Source organism: Wyeomyia smithii, chromosome 2 (genome assembly GCF_029784165.1).
Source record: "Wyeomyia smithii strain HCP4-BCI-WySm-NY-G18 chromosome 2, ASM2978416v1, whole genome shotgun sequence".
Classification (NCBI taxonomy): domain Eukaryota; kingdom Metazoa; phylum Arthropoda; class Insecta; order Diptera; family Culicidae; genus Wyeomyia; species Wyeomyia smithii.
In genome coordinates this window covers 32,052,992-32,073,903 of record NC_073695.1, presented here as the reverse complement: position 1 = coordinate 32,073,903, position 20,912 = coordinate 32,052,992, and the positions used below count along the sequence as shown (strand labels likewise).

Here is a 20,912-nt window from a genome sequence, read left to right as displayed (position 1 = left end):
CATGGATATCGGAAACAACTGTTCTCATATTGAAGGGCAGAGCGGCGCACTAGCCCGTATCTCAGAAGCTTGCCAAAAACACAGCGGTGGAATCTAAAATATCTCTGCAGATAGGTAATTTAGTGGTGTGAGATTTTTCGGAACGAAAAACACTACAACAGACCTCACTGCAGAGCTTCCCGATCAGAAGAGCATAACTAAAAAATTACAAAGTTCTATCAACGGGAGATACAAATAACATATTTTGATACGATTTAGTATTTTCCCGTTTGTTTTGGATAACAAAGTTGAATCTCAATGAGTTATAATAACAAATCATGAAATGGAGTTGGTCTGAAAGATATCTAACAATTTTTTCGTCTCTATCAAAACCTGTTGTTAATAACAATGGTTGTTATTATACTGTTCTATGTGCTGTCTCATTTTTTTAGAAAGCTGATACGTTAGTAACAAAGTTTGATATGGGTTTGATATTAGTAGAATAGTTTTTGTTATGATTTCTGTTAATTTAACACCTAACGGGATCAAAATTATAACACAACCTGAAAGGTTTTTCACATAACAAACTAACAGCCTCTGATACATTTTTGTTTTGTATTTCTGATCGGGTTTTACAGTGTGTCTCTCAAGCATACACAAATGAGGGGAGCATCTGGGTAGGAAAGTAGATTGCGTTGTTTGTTTTGTATCTCGAAACTGAAAAAGTTCAGCCGCCTTGACATTACTTTTTTTCCTGATTTCTCCATGATCGGACAAATTGCAATGTTTAGGTAATCTTTTGTAGTTTTTATAATAAAAATTAGATATTTAAAAAATGAGCTTTTTCAGATAATTGACTTTTTTTTCAAAAAATAAATATTTTTATTTAGAGTGTATACTTTTTTCAGAAAGACAAAACCATTATCTACAACTTTGTCGAAGACGTCACATAGATCAAACAATCCGTTTTGACCCTAAACATAAAAATATTTGTAATCATCAATACCTTCCCAAAATAGCATTTTTCAATAGCTTCTCAAAATGACGCGTGGTCCAAAAATCAAACCAATAGCACAGAATGGCATCTTTTGGACATGTTTTGTGGAGCTGCTCTCTTTTCCTGTTTTCTACGAAGTCAGCGCATTCGGATATTCGGAAAAACATTTTCCTGGGCAATGAGTTTCGCCGTATAGAAGCTCGTTCAGTTTTTCGTCATCGCGAATCAACAGTTGCAGGATGATTATTGTTCTATAATCTCTGGCAGCGTTCTTTGTCAATTCCAACACTTCCGCAGCAAGGTACATTGCAGCCGCCAGATCGATAGTTACTCCTGTACCAACCCGCATAACTTATGAGTACTGGCCTTTATGCTAGCAGCGTTAGGACTGGTTTTGCGTCTTCTTCTACGTTTACCACCCATATGGTAGAAATGTAATCGCGAGAAACACGAAGAATAAATGTGGACTGGAACTTAACTTAAATACCTACAGAGAGGACATACACGACAAGTGGGCGGGGCAACGCACACGTTATTATAGAAGAAAGTAATAAAAAGGGTGGACTGCGCTACGCATATAAAGACGAATGTTGTGCGCGAAGGGCATTAGTTTTCCATCAACAAACTCATCATTAAGATGACAACGAAAACACAAGCGGGCCACGTAAATCCCGCAATTGTCCTGTAAACGAAACAGCTCCGCATCGGAATGTAGCACCAAATATTTGCTTTTTTAAAACATTTTCGTTGCGGTCAAAAATTGAACACCAAGAAGCAAAACGAGATTTCAAAGTTTCTATCACTATTAATTAATTAAATTATTTTGATTTCCGGAACCGAAATGATACACGAAAGCCAAAAATTGACTTCAGACACCGTCTTAAAATTCGTGAAGGCGACTTCCGGGGTCTGGGAAACAGCCTAAACATGATCAAATATCATCCTAAATGAGTATTCTTGGAACCAGGATACCTAGAAACCGAAAATAAACTCCAGGCGCTATTTTGAATACTATTACGGCGATTTCCGGTTTATGGAAAACGGCCTAAAATGGCCACCAATATGGGTATTTTCAGAACCGGGGTATTGTTAGCTTAACCAACGCTTTTCGAAGTCGCACTTGGCACGCACGAGTTGGTTTTTTCCGAAGAGTTTTCAAAGACTCGAGGCAGCATTTTTTCCAAATGCTTATGTCGCTTACAAACTGCACTTCTATGGGAATCCATAATAAAATCTCTAGCTGTTGCCCACAATCGATTATTTTGTGCATTGTGTGACTGCTTCAGAACAAAAAGATCCTCATCGAAAAAAATTAATGACCTACGGAGTCTTTGCGAATCGTGGCCGACCGGATTTTTAACTGTTTATCTATTATATTAAACGCAATCAAACACTATTAATTTCCCTCTGGGTCTCTATATAACACTATAAAATCATTTGCCTGCTAACCAAATTAAACCGGAAAATCACAGTAGCTGGCAAGCCAGGCTTGGGTTTAGCCACTGTATTATCGTAAAATTAACTGCCACTCATCCAAACGAGCCATTATCCTTGTCAGACCAATACTGCGAGCTCTAAGTTCGTTCAGTTCAGTTCAGTTATGTCATTAAAACCCCTTCATTTTCGCTCTTAGAAGCTACCTACAAACGAACGGGAAGAGCACAGATAACGAACGATGAGTGAAGTGTCATCACTGCTGTCAAGTCGTACTGCATGAGTGCAAACGTTCCGTCGTTTTATTAGCATTTTTTGTGCACTTGCCCTTTCATCGCCCTGCAGGAAGACACTCCGCAGTGCAAAGCGATCCATTCCGTCGTCGTTTAGTAGTCCTCCGAGTGGGAACCATTATTTCTCCCTGATGGGGACCCTGACAGGACAGCAGCTCCCACCGGTGAAAGCTCACCGGGTCGAAACGAAAATTTAATTAAAAACTTTGTCGCTTCAACCCGCTGAATTGTATTTTACACGGATCGATGACCACGCGTTACATCCACCGACTGTGCGTTCGGTCCGATGTGGCAAACTTCGACATTCGCACGCAGCTCATCGCCCAGTCCACAGGATTTATCTCATCCGTTTGTCAGTGTGGCAGCCAAATCCTAACGACAATAAAAGTACGGTCACAGATTCCGGCAAATTACACCATGCCAGGCCGATCTATTTGATTTTACGTAATCGTCGTGACGTCATGTGGTTGTCGTTCGCTGGTTAGCATTGGGCCGTTGCCGGGTATGCTGGAAAGGTCAAAAGCCACAGAGAGGACTTTTGTTGCCTCTAGCCGAACCAGGCAAAGATTCAACTAGATACAATAGATGCGGTAAAATTGCAGGTTATGGTATGCGATGTACATACGTACGGAGTACATTCCTTCCATACACGTCAATGCTTGGGCTTTGCTGAGGTTGGTTCAGGTTTCAGTCAATTTAGACTGCTCAAACAGTTTTACAGGAACGTTCAATCATTTTAGCGAGCTATTTCCTGGTACGAAAATAGCTTTTACACTCACTGATCAGCAGATTTTGGATTGAAGTTGATGATAATGTTGTGTGTGCATTACTATTTCCTCATTACTTTCTCATAAGCCTCATCATTAGCACCACAATAATCATCATCTGAACCATTTCATTATCCTATTATTTCCAACTCTTTTAATCTTATTAAAAGTGATGAAAATTGTTGAAAAGCGGGTGACATCAGATGACTATAATGTTGGAGTACGAGCGGTAAACAACAAATTCATTCTGAGGTAGCGTCATTGTCATGATGGTTGTCAAGTAAACAAAAACGTATTTATGAAGAAAATTTTCTTTTCAAACTGGAGTTGGTAGGTACCGAGCTGAGAGTACCGAGAAATTAAAGCTGTAACGGCAAATGACGGTGAATTTCTGCGGTTTCTGGTAAAAGAGCTCATAAACAAAGTATCGGTACGTTTTAAAATGATAGTTTCTGATTCTTAGAAAAAACTTTTTGTGATTTTTGTTGGTTCCGGTAGCCTTCAGTGTATTGCGCAAAATTATTTCACGATTTTGGTTATCAACCTCATCATCTCACAAATTGTTTTTCAAGTTACCAACAATGTATGAATCAGACAAAAGTCCTCTGGGACTGCCTTCGTAATTAGAATTTGTCAAGTTTTTCTTTAATTTAAATAAGTTACGTGCTATAATAAAAAAAACAACAGGATGTGTTTAATCTTACCTTAGGCTCACCAGTCACCAGTATTTTCGGGAGCCGGTTATACCGCAGCACCCCAGCAGCTGTGACAAAATCATTTAAAAATTCATTTTTATGTTTGCTACCGGGTGCCCGCTCTGCGACTCGTTCTATATTGACAAGCCCCCAATTACGTTAGTTCTCAAAAGCTTTGTCAAGGGTGTAGCTGCATTGCGTTCCCTTGTGAAACAGGCTGGTGTCGCATTCTTGCACGAGATATTTGCCCGAAAATGACACCCCCGGCAATTGGGGCCGGAATTTCGGGGGAACATACAAAATACGCAGAACATTCATATCCTCTGTGCTTGGCATGGCATAGCTAACGACCTAACAAACAGAGGTTAAAACTGTGATGACTTTTTTTCTCGCTGCCTGAATCCGGTGTTCGCCTATTGTGTGCTGCAACATTTATCGTACGACCCCGTGCTTTGCAAAGAGAGGCAGTGGCAAAACCGTTATAGTCTGAATTAATTGTATGTGTAGCTGCTCGTCATACTTGCGCTTCTAGTTTCTAATATGTCATGTAGCACAGGACGATGCAGGAATGAACTATTATGAAGTTCTAGATTGGCACTAGATTTGTTTTAAAAGTTAACGACAGTTTCAATGCTTTGCTTGGTTATGATAAGTGGAAGTAGTATTTAGTTCACCAAAACTCTGTAACAGGAAACTCATTCAGTTCTATCAATTATGAAAAACACTCTATGGAGGAAAAATTTTAAAAAAGTCATATGAATATTATAGTGGTTTATATATGGGAAAATGAAACTAGATCAGCACAAAATCAGAACCAAGTTTTGTTTGTTCCATTTGGGGCCCCAAACAATCCCAAGTGTATTGGAAGTCGATTGGTTTTGTCTCCGCCGTACTTTGGTTTGATGAACAAAAAAACTTTCACATTTCTCATTTAGAGAACATATAACAATCATGATTTATTAATTTGTAGCGTTCTGAAGTAATTGACAATTGCGATTTTAATCTGATTTTATTTGCAATCAAAGGACCATGAACTCTAGCTATTGGAAAAAATCCTGATACTTCAATTCTAAACCCGTTCTATAAGCCAGAGCGATAATAAATCCTTCTTGACAACTTGAATTGTACCATTCGTATTGGGCTCTACACTGAACCCTGAAGGACACAAAATCAACGCATCTTCAGCCGGTTCCGATTCGAGATTCTTGATGTTCAATTAACCGGTTCACCGGCTTCCATTTATGCATTAACTCATTTCGACCAACCACAAACATAACAAGCGAAGGCACAAAACATCGCGATCGCTGTTCTGTGTGATTCCCAGTTTCTGTCTGGCGTCTTGCGCGAGCAAAACAGGTCAAGCAAAATACCCGTCTTTAGTTTGTAATCAGCAGCCTCAAGCTCAAGATGAAGCTATGCTACTGTGCGGTTGTGATTTTTGTTCTAATCAGCGACGGGGGAGCACAGAGCTACTCGGTTCCCGAGGTTGAATTTGAATATTTGAGACCGATGGGCTTCAGAGCTAGTATACCAGGTATGGCAAATTGAATCAGAATTACAAATAGATAGTAGACAAGCTAAGCGAACTCATGCCGTTTGAAGATACCCCCGGTGTGCGATTATTTGCATTTCACGCCCGTTTCAACAAGCCATTTCTACAGTTCGAGCAAGGTGATATGAGTGATGATATTATAGAACCAATCGGAGATCGATGGGTGTTCCAAACTACGAAAGTTAGTTTATTAGAAGGGCACTACATTTACTATTGGTATTACATTCAGCATGAAGACAAGGGTTATGTTATATCAAATAAAAAACACATGGTGAGAAAGGATCAGAAACCAACAACTACAACTACAACAACCACAACAACAACAACTACTACTACTACTACCACTGTAAAACCCAAAACTACAAAGCCGACTCCGTCGTCGAAAACGGTGATTATGACTCATCCCACCAAGGCTAGCTCGGCTTCATGTGGACCTACAGAAACCACCGTAAATGGAGAGGCCTCATGCGCCGGCAAGTTAATCTTCGAGGACACCTTTCAGACGCTGGATCTGAAAAAATGGCAACGTGAAGTTCGAATCCCATTGGATACGGAGGTAAGCTATAGTCTGTCCTCTTGGTGGTAGTCTTTAGAGCCGTTTCTCAAGATTAGTTTTTACATGACCGAAAATGAACTATCACACTATAACTAGAACAGAAAACTTCTTTTTGATTAAATGTTATAAAATTTATCATAAACCACACATTTTTGCGCTGGTCCAAACATAATCGAGGATCGAAGCCGATATGTGTAATTTCCATTCTTTTTTTAATATTTGTCAGGATGAAGCATATTGATGGACAAACATTGTTAGAACCTCGTATAACGCACTTAAAATGTTCAAAACTTTATCCCCCCAGATTGTCTACAACTTTGCTGAAGACTTTGTTTTGATTTGATAAGTAAATAAGAAATAAAATTTTTATCTCACTTTTAGGTGAATTAATCAGAAATTTATTTGCATCAAAAGATGCCCCTTAATATCTACAAAAACTTTGTCGAATACACTTTAGTATTTGATTGGCATTTTATACTCAAAAGGCTGACGATCACGTTTTTCGCGTTTTAAACCACTGTGCATCTGGCCTCGAGGTATGATGCTGGTCTAACAAGCCAGTCTTCGTATGATCGAATTCCGATTTGGGAAGAGACTGTTAGTGTTAGTAGGATCGTTGCGATAGCCCTTCAATTGTCCTTTACACAGTAAGGCCGATGACATAGTAAGCGCGAATAGCATTGCCGTGGATAAATGTACAGCTTTCTTTACGGTTGTACGTTTAACCACGACAACGAGAATTGCTTCGCGACGCATTTCGCGCTTACTATGTCATCGGCCTAACAATAAAAGTAAAGCAAAGCCTTGGTGCTACATTTCGATTCGGAACTTGACCTTCTGTTTATTTATACACAGACCTCGTAGCCGACTGTTAAAGTGTACAGGACAATTGCGGGTTTCGATTATGCGCAGACGCATAATCGCATAATAAACGCATAATCGAAGGCAAGAAAACGAGGCGGCGCTAAGCTGCCGTGGTTTCCACAGTCCGAGCCGGCCGCCGACCCGCCGTCGGAAGCGGCGGCCTCTCGTACACAAACGACTGAACTACTGGTTTACTAGGTCTACTCAAACAGAGTTTTTCTCGCTTAGTTAAGTCCGCACGAGCGAACAGCATTCGCTCGAACAGCGAGTCGGCCGAAGGTCGCGAGTGTATTTGACACTCTGAAGTGAAATACATGTTATTGAAAGAGGGCTGTGATGATGATGACGATAATACCATATTCCGCCTCACTTCCCCTAGGCCTTGTGTCCATTCGGCCTTGCGTCCTTTCGGCCTCGCGTCCATTCGGCCTCGCGTCCATTCGGTCTCGCGTCCATTCGGCCTCGCGTCCGTATTCCGTATTAACGAGGTGTCTTTTTTTAACATTAGCTTCAGAAAGATAATAATTATTATTGAGTGGTTTCTGCGGTGTTAGCATATCAATAAAAAGCAAATACCAGAAATTAGTCTTGAAAAAACAAGAACAGGCATTGTGACGAAAAACAAGCAGCCAAATTGACGCAGACAATATTTCTAGGGTTAGCGATCATAATAGATAAAATATGAGATTCACTCAACCTATGCGAAAACTCTAGCGATTTCCGGAAAATTTTAATCGGGAAACATCTTATCCAGCCAATCTGCATCAGAATCACAAGAAACATTACAAATTCCGATTTAGGTTAAGAGGAATACGATTGGTCCACTAAAGGACAGGGGTCCACTATAAGTTAATTTACCCTAAATTTTTTTGAATGCTTACGACAGCTGTAGCTACCAAATGGGACAATGGATCGACATCCAGATCTTAGAGAACAGTTTTACATTTTTCCGGAGGAAGGTTCGTAAGGTCACAGGGAATGTAATCAATGTACGAAAAAATATGTTAATCGAATGGATAAATTCCTGTGCACTGGAAACCCGAAATTGCGTGCTACTTTCCCGTAAGCCTCTCCTGTAAGGCCAGCAATACCGTAGTGCCTATAATCGCATATCAGTCCCATCTGGAAAATCATCGAGTTGAGAAAATAGCGCTAGAAGATATTTTTCTTGTTTTGGGTATTTCACCTATTTAGGGTGAGTTATTCTTACTTTTTCGACATAATGTAATGATCACGTTTTTCTTCATTAAAGAATTGCTTTTTCCGTGAAAAATACAATGAAAACTAAGGAAGAGACTGATATGCGATTATTTAGGCCATCGAGTAGCAAAATAACCGCATACCAGTCTCATTTTCTACCGCTCGGTGTAGGAGTAGTCATATTTTTCTCAAGTATTTTGAGAATGGGCAGACGTTTATGGCCGCAGACAGCTTCCAAATATACTGCGGAGACGTCCATCCTCTACTTACCCGGGCTTTAAGGTCGTCGTTGAAAAAGCAAAATATAAGGTTGAAGTCTTGGATAAGCTACTGAATAATTTCCTTTCTTACGTCTTCAGTGTTTCGCAATACGTGCTGAATAAAATTATTCCGAATTAGACCGTGCATTTAGCAAATTGGAAAAGTGGTATTGAGAAGCGGAAGTTTCCAATTTCATTACAACAGTGACTTGACAGAAGACGACGGCGATGAAAAGAGGTACAAGCTGTTTTAAGCTAAGCAACTGAAAACGATTTCTTCTGAGTTTTGACAATTTCAACTTAAATGATCATTTGAAGTGGGCAGATCATCCACAGGAAATAAACTCCTTACAGAAAGCAGCATTGCTCAAAGCTATCATCCTTCTGATTGAAGAAACCAATAACCTTTCGGGAACAAAGCTTCAGAAAAAGTTGCAGTTTCAGTATCTATTTAAAATTACCTTTTGTGTGAAATTTATTTGAAACAACCTTGCATTAAGTAATTATTTAATGATTTTTTAAGAGCAAGAAGCTTGAAGAACAGTACCAAATATTTGTTATATGGATTGAAGGAAAAAATATGGCCATACTCAGGCAAAACATTTTGTGGGACTGATATGCGGTTATTTTTAAGATGGGACAATTTGACCTCATATTTTTTACTGACTTTTTTCAAATAAAACATACTTTTTTGTTTCCTTAATCGATAGTAAAGCAAGAAATAGATGAATTCTGATACTTAACTCAAAAACGATAAAAATCCATATGGGACTGGTATGCGATTATAGGCAGCGTAGTCTGTTATCCGAGCTTCTGTTTTTTTCGCATCCATGCGTCACAGCGTTTATGAGAGTAGTTTAAAACGGTTACACGAATGTCTTGACAAGGGGCTGCAAAAGCCGATCACTGGCAGCGGATTGTGGCTGCTGTGTCTGTCAAGGATTATTGTACTGTTGGATGTGCAAAGTCCATTTTGAAACAAAATCCTTGGTTATCAAGCATTTTGGCTTTTTCATCTTTCCTTTTTTTTCAATTTCATCGAAAAAAGTTTATTTTTATCTCTCTTGTTTCGTTAGTTATTGACGATTTTTATTAAAATATAGCACTAATTTATTGACTGATATCTACAAAATCTGCAAATATCTGCAGTCAAAACTATTTCTATATTTAAGTATAAGCAAAACATCACTCAATCCAGATATAGTACTCACACTAACAGTCTCTCCCAAGTCGAGACTCGAACCTACGGCAACTGGCTTGTTAGGCCACGGCTGGGAGGGAGAGTTGATGGTAAGTCCGATTCTCGCTGCTTCCCTCTTGAAAGGCACGAATGCCTCTTCCACTGCTCTGCGCTTAATACCGACGATATCAATATCATACGAAAAGCCAAGGAGCATATGAGACTTCGAGATAATGGCACCGCTTCTTTGCACGCCAGCTCTCCGTACTGCACCCTCCAAGGCAATGTTGAATAACAGGTTCGAGATGCCGTCAACCTGCTTCAGACCGTCTAATATCACGAACGGGTCCGAAAATGCCCTCGCTATCCTGACGCAAGATGAGAAACTATCATCTGCCATAACTCGTTGCGCCTAACTGCATCGTATGTCGCCTTGAAGTCTAAAACAACAGATGATAAGTTTATAAGTTAACTAATCTGAACTTTTCAAGGATTTGATGCAAAGTGAACATTTGGTCCGTTACAGATCGCTCCTCAGAAACCGCATTCTCTTCTGGTACTCTCTCTTCAGCCTTGTAAGCAGAATTGAAGATTGCTCAGTACTTATTGAGGCATAATTACTGCACTCGAGTCCCCGATCAAACGATTATAACAAACGGGTATCACAAATATATCTGAACTTAATAGAAATAACAAAGTCTGTTATATTCTCGATATGCCAGAATAATAAAAAGTACAGAATTATATTAAATTCTGTTATCATACACTTGTATGTTCAAAAGAGTGTTTTTGAAGCATATTTATAACAAAATTTGTTGTTCAAATAACAAAATATTGTACAATCTAACTAATTCTGATCTTTTTCTGCAAAAAACCTTACTGAACATTTTATAATTTGTAATAATCAAAAGAGATCAGAGGAATTTCAAAATTTTAACTATTACCGAGACCAAGTTCAGAACACAAGTTGATACAAAAAGGTTCGTTACAAAATATCGGTGGCCCTTTATTTTATAGACTGGGCGAATGAGTCCGTCCATCCAGTCCGCGGGTGGTTGGTTCTCGGCCCAAACTTTCAAAATGAACCGATGAATTGCACGCAACATCTGCTCACTCTCGGCTTTGGAAAATTCGGCTGGGAGGCCGTCCTTTCTAGCTGCTTTGTGGTTTTTTACACTCTTTACAAGTTTCCCTAAGCTCGTGTAAGCTTGGTGGATCCACAGCTTGACCATGCTTCTCAATTCCTCTCCCATTTCTGTCCAAGGCTCTGACCTCTCCGCCGTTCAGCACCACCTCGAAATGTTGTTTCCATAGCATGACCACCAGTGTTTCATCGCTTTTTAGGTTCCCTTACTTGACGTTGCACATGGCAGGGATTAGCACCGTCCGGTTTCTGTTTTCGTTCACCATTTTATAGAAACTTCTAAGACGCTAGCCTCCGCCTTCGCAACAGATCGGTCGCAGTGCTCGTGTTTCTTGCGTTAATGGAGAACTCTTTTCAGCCGCTCTAGCCTCTTGATAACTCTGTCTCGTCTGGCGTGTCACACGATTTGCTGCCACCATCATGCGAGAACCGCACGGTGGTCCAATAAGGCAGAAAGTGGAACTAAATTCCATAGCGCCTTTCACCTTCATGCTAGCTTAAAAGTGTCTTCGGACCAATTGTTTGTATGAACGACCCGCATAATCGCAAATTGTCAAAAAATATGAAAAATTTACTATACTAAAAATAAAAAAATTAACTTTTTTGTGTTAAGAGACAGAAGAATAGTTTATTCAGCAAAGTTGTAGAAAACCCGGGCCCTCACATTTTTGGGGCCCCCACAAAACGAGAAAAAGTTCTTTTCGTTATTAAAAATGAGATACAATCTAAAGTTCAATTCACAGCAAGAAAATTTGAACAGACCATTCCAATCTGAAACTTTCTTTCAGTGTTATTTTTTCGCGAGCGCCAATATCACAACTACATCCATAAGAGATCACCTTCGATTCTTTTGGAATGACACACATTAGCACACCATTTGAATCGAACCAGCGCGCATGGAAGGTAAAGTAGAGAAAGAAAATAATCCACAAGTTTTTCTAATGCATTGCTATTGATTCCAAATGAAAATAAGCTTACTTGTCCGAATCAGGGATGACAGATGTGCGTTGCAAAATGCAGATTTTCAGAGTCCGTGTGCAGATTTTATTTACCTGCAGATGTGTGTAGTTTTTCCTAGTTTCTGTATATTATTGCCAGGGTCACCTTATATTTGCGCAGTTTTTCTCAAAATGTGTGCAAATTTTTGCCTGTGGATCGCAATTTTTTCAAATTGCGGTAGGTTTTTTTAGATATCAAGAAATATATATCAGATATCTTTCAAAAACATCTGGCACCTCTGGTCCAAATCATTCGACAGTCAGATCTGGCTGTAAACAGTATGCAAGCACCGAATTTATTAATACATTTGTTCAAAATGTGCGATCGCCACAAAACCCCGCGTGTGGAGCTCAAAAAAAAAAAAGATTACATGAAGAAAAAATTCAAAAACTCGTTAGTGCCTTGCAAAAATTATTGTATTTGAGGATTTATTAAAGCCTAATACCCCGTTCACAGTACACTGCATATTACCTTATATCAGGCGATTCGTGCAGTCGAGGCCATATCACGATGCATATCACCTGATATCCCATACAATCGAGCTGTCATTGGATATCACCTCGGCTACATGGTATCGCGGATATCATGTTCGAAAACCAATAAAAACCAGATTTGCAGCAGTTAGCAACACGGTCAAAAGACATTTGACGCAACCCTACAAACTTCGAAATTCGCGTTGCATGCGAAAAAGAGGAAAGGAATTTTTTTTCACTCTTGTCATTCCGCACATTTTGACAGTTGCATATAAGAGTTCACGTTGGTGCGAGCCAACTAGAGTTTGCAATATTCCCGGGAAACGGGAATGTAAAATCTCTTTCCCCCTTTTTCCGTTTGCCTAGTTTCTCGTTGACTGAGTAAGACAGCAAATATTTTTGACAAATAATTGAAGCAAATATTTTTATATAAAACGGCCAGCAATTATTGACCGTCATTTCAAGCAAATAGTTGCTCCCTATAATGTCTACTTCAAAGGTGCTTTACACTTTGACGTCTTAAGTTTCGTGTGATAACAGTATATCAAATTTGATTGCACAATTGTATGGGAAACTATATTAAATCTTGCGAAATTTTTCGATGAACTCGGGAATCCCGGGATCCCGGGAATCAATGTTTCTTTTCCCGGGATCCGGGAATCCCGGGAAAAGGTAATTCCCGTGAAATCGTTCCCAGGATTGCAAACCCTAGAGCCAACTAGCTGAAATCTCTATCCTAATCAGTGCTGATAAAAGTCATTTTCACCAGCAAAATTCTTCGAAAATTACAGCCAATCATTTTCAATTTTCACTTCCAATGATCGCAGCACTTTTTCAGATACACTAGATTTTCGTCCTAGTAACGTGCTGTTATACTCAGATGAAATAGATCGCGCGCATTGTTCATGGTTACAGAATAAAATTTGACGACAAATCCAACCAAATAATCTTCACTTCAAAGCGAAAAAGAAAAACAAACAGTCCACTCAACCAAAATAAACCTCACCGAAACACTTTTTCACTGACACTGACCGATGCCTTGACAATCTTCGTTAACTGATAAACTGATTTTGTTGTCTTGCTTTCATCGCATGAAATATAATGAGGTGTTTTGACAGTTCACTTCCATGCAAAAAGCGGGAAAGGAGAACTCTGAAAGGATTGTAAAAAAATAACGTTTATGAATGCTTTTTTTCACTTTCACTCAAGAGTGTCAACAAATATCAACCCTGATCCTAATTACATTGCTTTGTTGCCTTGTTTTTGCCTTGACCTGTTTTTGTTTTCTTCTTTTTTCAATTACCAAAGTAAATGTCAAACCATATCATCTGACTGTAGAGTGAACACCCGAGGTGATATCCGATATCATCTGGCGATATTAGGTGATATGCGGCATAATGATCTCGAACGCAACTGAAGAAAAGTCTTTTTCGAAGACGAAGATGAAGATGATTGAAAATAGGTTGCGTACGACTATGAAGAATGAAAGGCTGTCAAACTTAGCATTGTTATGTTAAAAGTACGATTTTCTGAAGGAGTTGAATGTTGATTATTTAATTAATAAATTCTCTGAAAAAAAAACTCGAACAAATTTTTGGTAACTTTTCAATAAGAAATAAATGTTTTTTTTTAGCTCGTACGATAAAAAACGGGTTTGGTTTATTTTGGGGCCCCACTGTAAACTGGGCCCCGGGCCCCCACAATCGTAAATCCGGCTCTGTTTGTACTTAACTTTTGTTAGTTGCATTTTATTGTTAAGGCACACAAAACACACATTTTTGTCAAAGACCATTTATCACCAGGACTTTTCCTTACAAAGTTATTTCATATTTTAGCTTATTCTTTCGATAATTTCAAGAACGTATAGGTTGAAAAGGGGCAAGTGGATCATCTTAAAGTTATGCTATAACTTTGTAAGGAAAAGTCCTGGAGATGTGTAGTCTTCAACAAAAACGTGTGTTTTATATGTTCAAATACTTCTCTAGAATAATTTTTTCTTGTAAAATGTAACTAACAAAAGTTAAGTGCAAAATATTAACTTTTAAGTAACTTTTACAGAAAATACTCTGTAACTCTGTACCGAAAAAAGATAGGATTTTTACTTTTTCAGCAAAGTTTCATATTATTTTACGTTCTAAAACATTGCTAGTTAGTTAGTATTTTTTTATATATGAAAACCTAATGTAACATATGCTCGCCGTACTCTAATATGGGTGAATTGGAACAAATGGAACCTAAAGGAGTTTCAGCTTGACTTCAAGGAAAAGTATTGACATCATGATTCTACTTGCCCCTTTTTAACCTATACGTTCTTGAAATTACCAAAAAAATAAGTTAAAATATGATATAACTTTGTAAGGAAAAATCCTGGTGATATATAGTGTTTGGCAAAAATGTGTATTTTGTGTGCCCCAACAATTCCTCTGAACAACACTTTCGTGTAAAATGCAACTAACAAAAGTTAAGCACAAAAAACTAACTTTTAAGTAAGTTTCATGTAATATGCTTTATAACTTTGTATCGAAAAAGTATATGATTTTCATTTGTTCAACAAAGTTTCATATTTTTGAATTGTTTTACAATTTTGCTGAATAAACTATTTTTCTATCTCTCAACACAAAAAAATTTTTTTTTTAATTTTGGTATAGTAAATTTTTCATATTTTTTGACAATTTGCGATTGTGCGGGTCATTCATGCGAACAATTGTTCTGAAGACACTTTTGAGCTAGGATGAAGGTGAAAGGTGCTATGGAATTAAGTTCCACTTTTTGCCTTATTGGACCACTGTGCTGCCGTGAGATGACAAAGTGACGTAAAGACCATTTTCTTGAATTTGAGTTTTTTATGCCAATTTGTTCATTATTCGAAGACCTATCTTTTGGTATCTTCCGTTTCGTTGTTACTTATTCGTACGTTGTATAGAATCAAAAAAAAAAAAACAAAGTGACGTAGGCACCCATTTCAATACAAAAGTGTCGAAAAACTCATTCGTTTTTGGGCCGTACTGAAAAACTGATCACTTGGATCTACGTCACAATCAATAAGGTATATTACAAAGGAGTGGCAGATACGATTTCAATATGCGATCAGAGGCGGCGAGTAAAAAGTTGTGACGTCACAACAATCGTTTACGTTCGGCATTCAGTGCGGATATTCGACAAATTAATCTTTTTTCGAGTTTTTAAAGTTCTACGGTTACCAAAAACGCAATTGCCATCGTGTTCAGTTAAACTTGGTGGTGTTTTGGTTTCGGGAGCCAAAAAGTTAGGCATAAGCATACATGCTTCTCCCAAAAATCCCGATGATGAGAAACGCTGGCGTTTGTTCTGTCGGGTACCGGATCTTCCCGCGAACTTTTATGTTTGCTCACAACATTTCCACGCGGAGGATTTTGAACGTAGGTTCCAGGCCGATTCCCGGCCCATTTTAGCATCAGAGGGTAATGTATCTGTCCAAAAGTAATTGTTTACGTTTCAGCCGTTCCAACAATTTTTACACTTCCACCGGTGAATCTTTTATCACGGACCGTGCGAGCCAGATCCGCGCTGGTAGCAGAGCTAACACACGAGGCAGATGCACGACGGAGACACGAGGCAACACGAGGCAAATGCACCAGCTGAAGAATGCGCTCCTTCGGTCGAGCAGGTCAAAGCTTCGGCGAGAACGTTTTTTCGACTGGGGCCGGCGGTGGCTTGTTGGATGAAGCGAGTCAACCAATGACTGAACGCTCTACGTACGACGATATTCATCCACAGATCAATTGTCAGAAAGACACTAAAAAACTCAAAGACCTACGATCCATCGTTGATCGCAAGAGGTTGAAAATACGAAATATTCACGCATAGGCATTTAAAGCATCTTACAAGAGAATACGTTATCGTTTTTGTCAGTCAATTTTAAAAGATCTCATAATCTATGACAATATCTGGGAGACACATGTTGTTTCTGATATTATAATAGTAATAATATTATGCATTTCATACGATTTACGATCCATATATCAAACAAAATTCATTGTTGTTGTGACGTCACGATCTCAGCACGCGAAATATGTTGCTATCTAACACTTGCAACCACGCTCATCTGCCGCCCCTTCGTATATACCTTATTGCGTCACAATGTCATATCACGGCAGTGTGCACCGGCCCGGCTTTTCTCGTCCGTAACCTCTTGACACTCCGCATCGAACCACGTGTTGCGTGAGGTTTCTGCGGTCGTGCCCAAGTCCCCAACCAGTTTACCAATCCGCTCATCAATTTGCGAGTATACTCAGCTGCAACTCCGTCAGCTGATAACCTCTGGATGTCCAACCGTATCTTCTTCGAAGTGCTCGTCTTCCAGCCGAGTGCGAATCCTTCCTACCACGAGATAGTGGTCTGAGTCGACGTTTGGGCCTCGGAAATGCTGACCCTCAACTGAAAGCAGGCTTCGCCACTGAGGTGTTGACATGTGTGTTTCCAGATATCTTTTCGTGCAAAGTATGTGCCACAGATTGCCGTTCCTCTGGCTGCGGTGAATGTCACCAGCCTCAGGCCATTCTCGTTATTCTCCAAGAGTTTTTAATAATCTAAGTGCTTGCTTCAGGGATGACTGTGGTCTCGAAATATGTTGAAAAACAGAAATGGGTTAGATCAAATTTGTGCAAAGGTGTCCAGATTTTTAATTTCGGCCAGGTGGTACCCCTAAATAAAACCTACTGGCACTAACAGTTTCTCCTCCTCAAAAACGCATCTTTTGATGTAGAAAGATAATCTTAAATTAAGAAACTTTGTCGAAGATACTTTGTTACTATGTCTAAAATATTATAAAATTTTCTACGAACAGGCTTTAAAGTCATACCTTTCGTTTCGACTTTGAATAAATCATGCATGCATGCTTTTCTAAGGCTAGAAAAAAAAATTGGGTTTTGTTATACGTTTATTTAGTACAAGTAATGTTAGCGTGAATGGAAACAGTAATTCTTTCTAAATTCCATTCATTGTTCAATTGATTCTTCTTCCCCGATTTCAAGAGGAGCAAGCAGTGATTTCACGTCTTCTGAGAAAGTTTTAATGTGACCGCCCACGTGCTTCTGAAATTACAGGATCCAACGAAATGCGCAAACCGAGATTCGATGTACCCGGCGAGCAATTACTCTGCGGTCTGTTGACGCACTTCCTAGCTGGATGAACAAGATTTACAAAATGCTAAAAAAGCTATAATTTATTAATTCCTTTCCATTTTAAGCGTTAGTGCATTTTTTTTTTCGCTTTTGTCGATCAATAAAAACAGATGAGAATGCATTCCCTTCAAATCTAAGATTTGTAAAAATTCACCCTACATATTAAATAGTACAGAGAAATTAATTTTAATTTAATTTAATTGAATTTTATCCTAATGACCTTGTGGTTCAGGAATAACACCCTTTTAAAATATTGATCCTTACAGTCGGCGGAATTCGTGTCCTACCAAAGCTCGGAGGAGAACAGCTACGTCGTTGGAGGTCACCTTTTCATCGTTCCCACCGTGCTCAACATGCAGCCGGAGTTCAACGATGAACGCATTCGTACTGGCGAGTTAATCTTATCCGGGTAAGTCGGCCTTCCGTACGTGCTGCAAACCTGCCAGATGCAAAAGGCCATTTTCAGCCAATGTGTTTGCGCTTTTGTTCCACGTTTGGCATCCGTTTAGGACCTGCAGCAGGATGTTGCACACGTGGTTCCGGATTTATGCATTATAAATTTCCTTATTATTCCGGCCCCTTGCTGCCTTTACGCGCCGGGTGCTGCACGGTTTCGCGTCTGTTGGGAGAATGGCATTTTATTCTATTTTTATAACTATTGTTTATTTCTCTCTCTCTCTCTCTCTCTCTCTTTTCGTGTTTTGTTTTACCAGCTGCAAATCACCCACCAACAATGAGTATGAATGCCGCCGGAAGGCGGCTCTTTCCAGCATCCTACCGCCGGTCGTGTCAGCCAAGTTGAACACCAGAGGCAGCTTCCGCTTTCGGTATGGCCGGGTGGAGATCCGAGCCAAGCTGCCTAAAGGCGACTGGATATTTCCACGTAATATGTGTTTTGTTTCCATATTTTTAAAAGCTCTGCCAGCATCGTAGGACTCTGAAAAAGATGAAAAGAATTGCCCTCTATCCACTCAAAATCTGCTAGGAGAAAAGATATTTTTGCTTTGGCTAATAAATGGCCTCGTTCCTCACGTAAACCAACACCATTGATCTTCTAAGTGGGTTGTCAGCGTACTGGCATTTGGATTAAAGCCACTTTTTTATTTTTAGAAATATTTCTCTCCTACCATTTCTATTTGAATTTTTTTGTCCAAAATAATCGAGCTTATTTATTCTTTGATTAATTAAAAACCAAGATTTTTCCCGCCGCAGAATTGCTACTCCAACCATGGGAAAACTACTACGGGTATGCTGATTTAGGCTCTGGTTTGATGCTAGTAGCGCTCATTCTGTCCAACGATCAGCTTGTCACCCGCGAGGGCGCCCAAGCCGATGGACATCGCTTGCGGGGCGGAGCCATCATCAGCAACGTACCAAAACATCGCGAGGCCTTCATGAAGGCAAACATCCTCGATGAGCACTTTAGCGATAATTTTCACACCTACGGATTAACCTGGAAACCGGATAGTATAGCGCTGTCCGTCGATGGATTTCAGTATGCAACGTTAAGAAACAAATTTAGGGATTACGGAATTAGCAATAATTTAACTCAGGCTAAGCTGTGGAATGTGAATAACACGATGTCCCCCTTTGATCGGGAGGTAAATATTGTACAGCTAGTGCGCAGTGAACACTCGGATTTAACGTATTATTTTTGTGCAGTTTTACATTTCTCTTGGAGTGGGCGTTGGAGGCGTTCGAGATTTTCCTGACTTCAGCAAAAGTGGACCGTTCGGCACGCCGAAGCCGTGGAATAACACAAGTCCGAAGGCGGAATATTTTTTCTATCAAAATCGCAACGTTTGGTACCGAACATGGACCGATCCGGAACTGAAAGTGGATTACGTACGTGTGTACGCACTGTAATGTTGCGAATAAGTTACGCCCCGATCTAGCAGCATTTCTGAACTATTCTATTTCTGTTTCTGCTGAACAACTTTAGTACGTATATTCGTAGTTTAAAACAAATGCTTCAGATATCAATGAATATGATAATAAAAGATTTTATTTAATACTTAGAATACTTAGATTGAATAAGTGGTTGGTAGTAGGCATTACCACTTTAAAAATGGCTTCAAGCACAGGTAGACATGTGTGTTCTGCTACTAGCCACAATAAGTTTAATTCAACTTTTCATTGGTTGACAGCAGCCACAATATGTAAGTTTGTTGTGCTACCCCACACAGACTTTAGGTTTGGCTTCTAAAACTAAACCTCATGCAGGCAGCCTGAGTTGAGAAGAAAAGTGTTATGAAAAGACGACTTAACAATTTTCAGAACTGATCTGGATGGCTTCAGTCGTATCTCGATACTGCTCACACACATTTCTCGTGCTACTTTCAAAATTATTTATCATTTTTATTTTTATATTTCTTATACTGAGTGATAAAATGTAGTGCCTAGCTCATAGTGTCTCGATTTGCTCCCATTTATTTGGTTCAAATAGAAGTAAACAAACCGTAATTTTTTTTTTCTTTTAAAAATATTCTTTTTAGGTTACATTGATGAAATTTTATAAGACACGAATGGTGGGTAAATATAGAATCATGACAGCCTGTCTCATGTCAATTTATTTCTTGCAATAGGTTTTAAATTCACTACAGCGTGGGGGGAACTGAATTTTGCTTTGAAAAATAATTGAATATAAGTGGAAAGCAAAACTATTAACGGAGAGCTATACTGCCTTTCTTCACATTTCGGTCCCATAGCAAAAAGATTCAACTGATGAAGTCGTCGAATGAATTATTTTATCAATTTTCGGTTATTTCGTGTCCGCATAGTTTGTCCGTTAAATTAACCGTTTCAGTCGTTATATAAACAAATAAAGTGGTTAAATTAAGCAAGTTCAATTCAATTTACTTTAAAATTGACATAGGTTATATTTTTCTATTAACATTACAGCAATGTGACTAACATGCGAATAATTTTTGATCCGATCAGCTAAACATTCACATAACCGTCTCGTAACGAAAAGTGTTGCATTAAGGTATCAGACAACTTCGGAAGCTGTCAAAGAAAACCGCTGCCGAAGCAGTCCGAAACTCTACTTTTCCCATTTTTTGTCCTATTTAAGCCCTATTTAGAGTTTCAAGCGAAGTGAAAATCTCATACAAAATGTTCATTTTTTCACGTTCGTGAAAAATGCAACCTGCAAAAACTTCACTTCCCTTGGAACTGTAAACAAATTCGATCCAGCGAAATCGAAGTTTGTGGATCTCATCTTTTTCACTTGGGTTTATTTTTTTCACGCATGCAAACGCTAGTGAAAAAAGCAGTAGGTAGCAGGCGAAAACTAGCGTGCGTTTCTTTTTTGTCAGTTGCAGCCAATTTTCACTTCGCTCGGAGTGTAAACTCGAG

At 39.1% G+C, this 20,912-nt stretch overlaps 1 protein-coding gene across 1 annotated transcript; it reads left to right on the top strand.

Annotated features, from left to right (window-relative positions):
- Nucleotides 1–5,521: 5,521 nt before the first annotated feature.
- LOC129725230 (beta-1,3-glucan-binding protein) lies at nt 5,522–20,018 on the top strand. Its single transcript, XM_055680786.1, has 6 exons — nt 5,522–5,699; nt 5,768–6,273; nt 17,822–17,964; nt 18,269–18,438; nt 18,768–19,156; nt 19,218–20,018. Exons 1-6 carry the CDS (start codon nt 5,573–5,575, stop codon nt 19,419–19,421), a joined length of 1,539 nt encoding a protein of 512 aa, XP_055536761.1. The 5' UTR covers nt 5,522–5,572; the 3' UTR covers nt 19,422–20,018.
- The last annotated feature ends 894 nt before the right edge of the window (nt 20,019–20,912 follow it).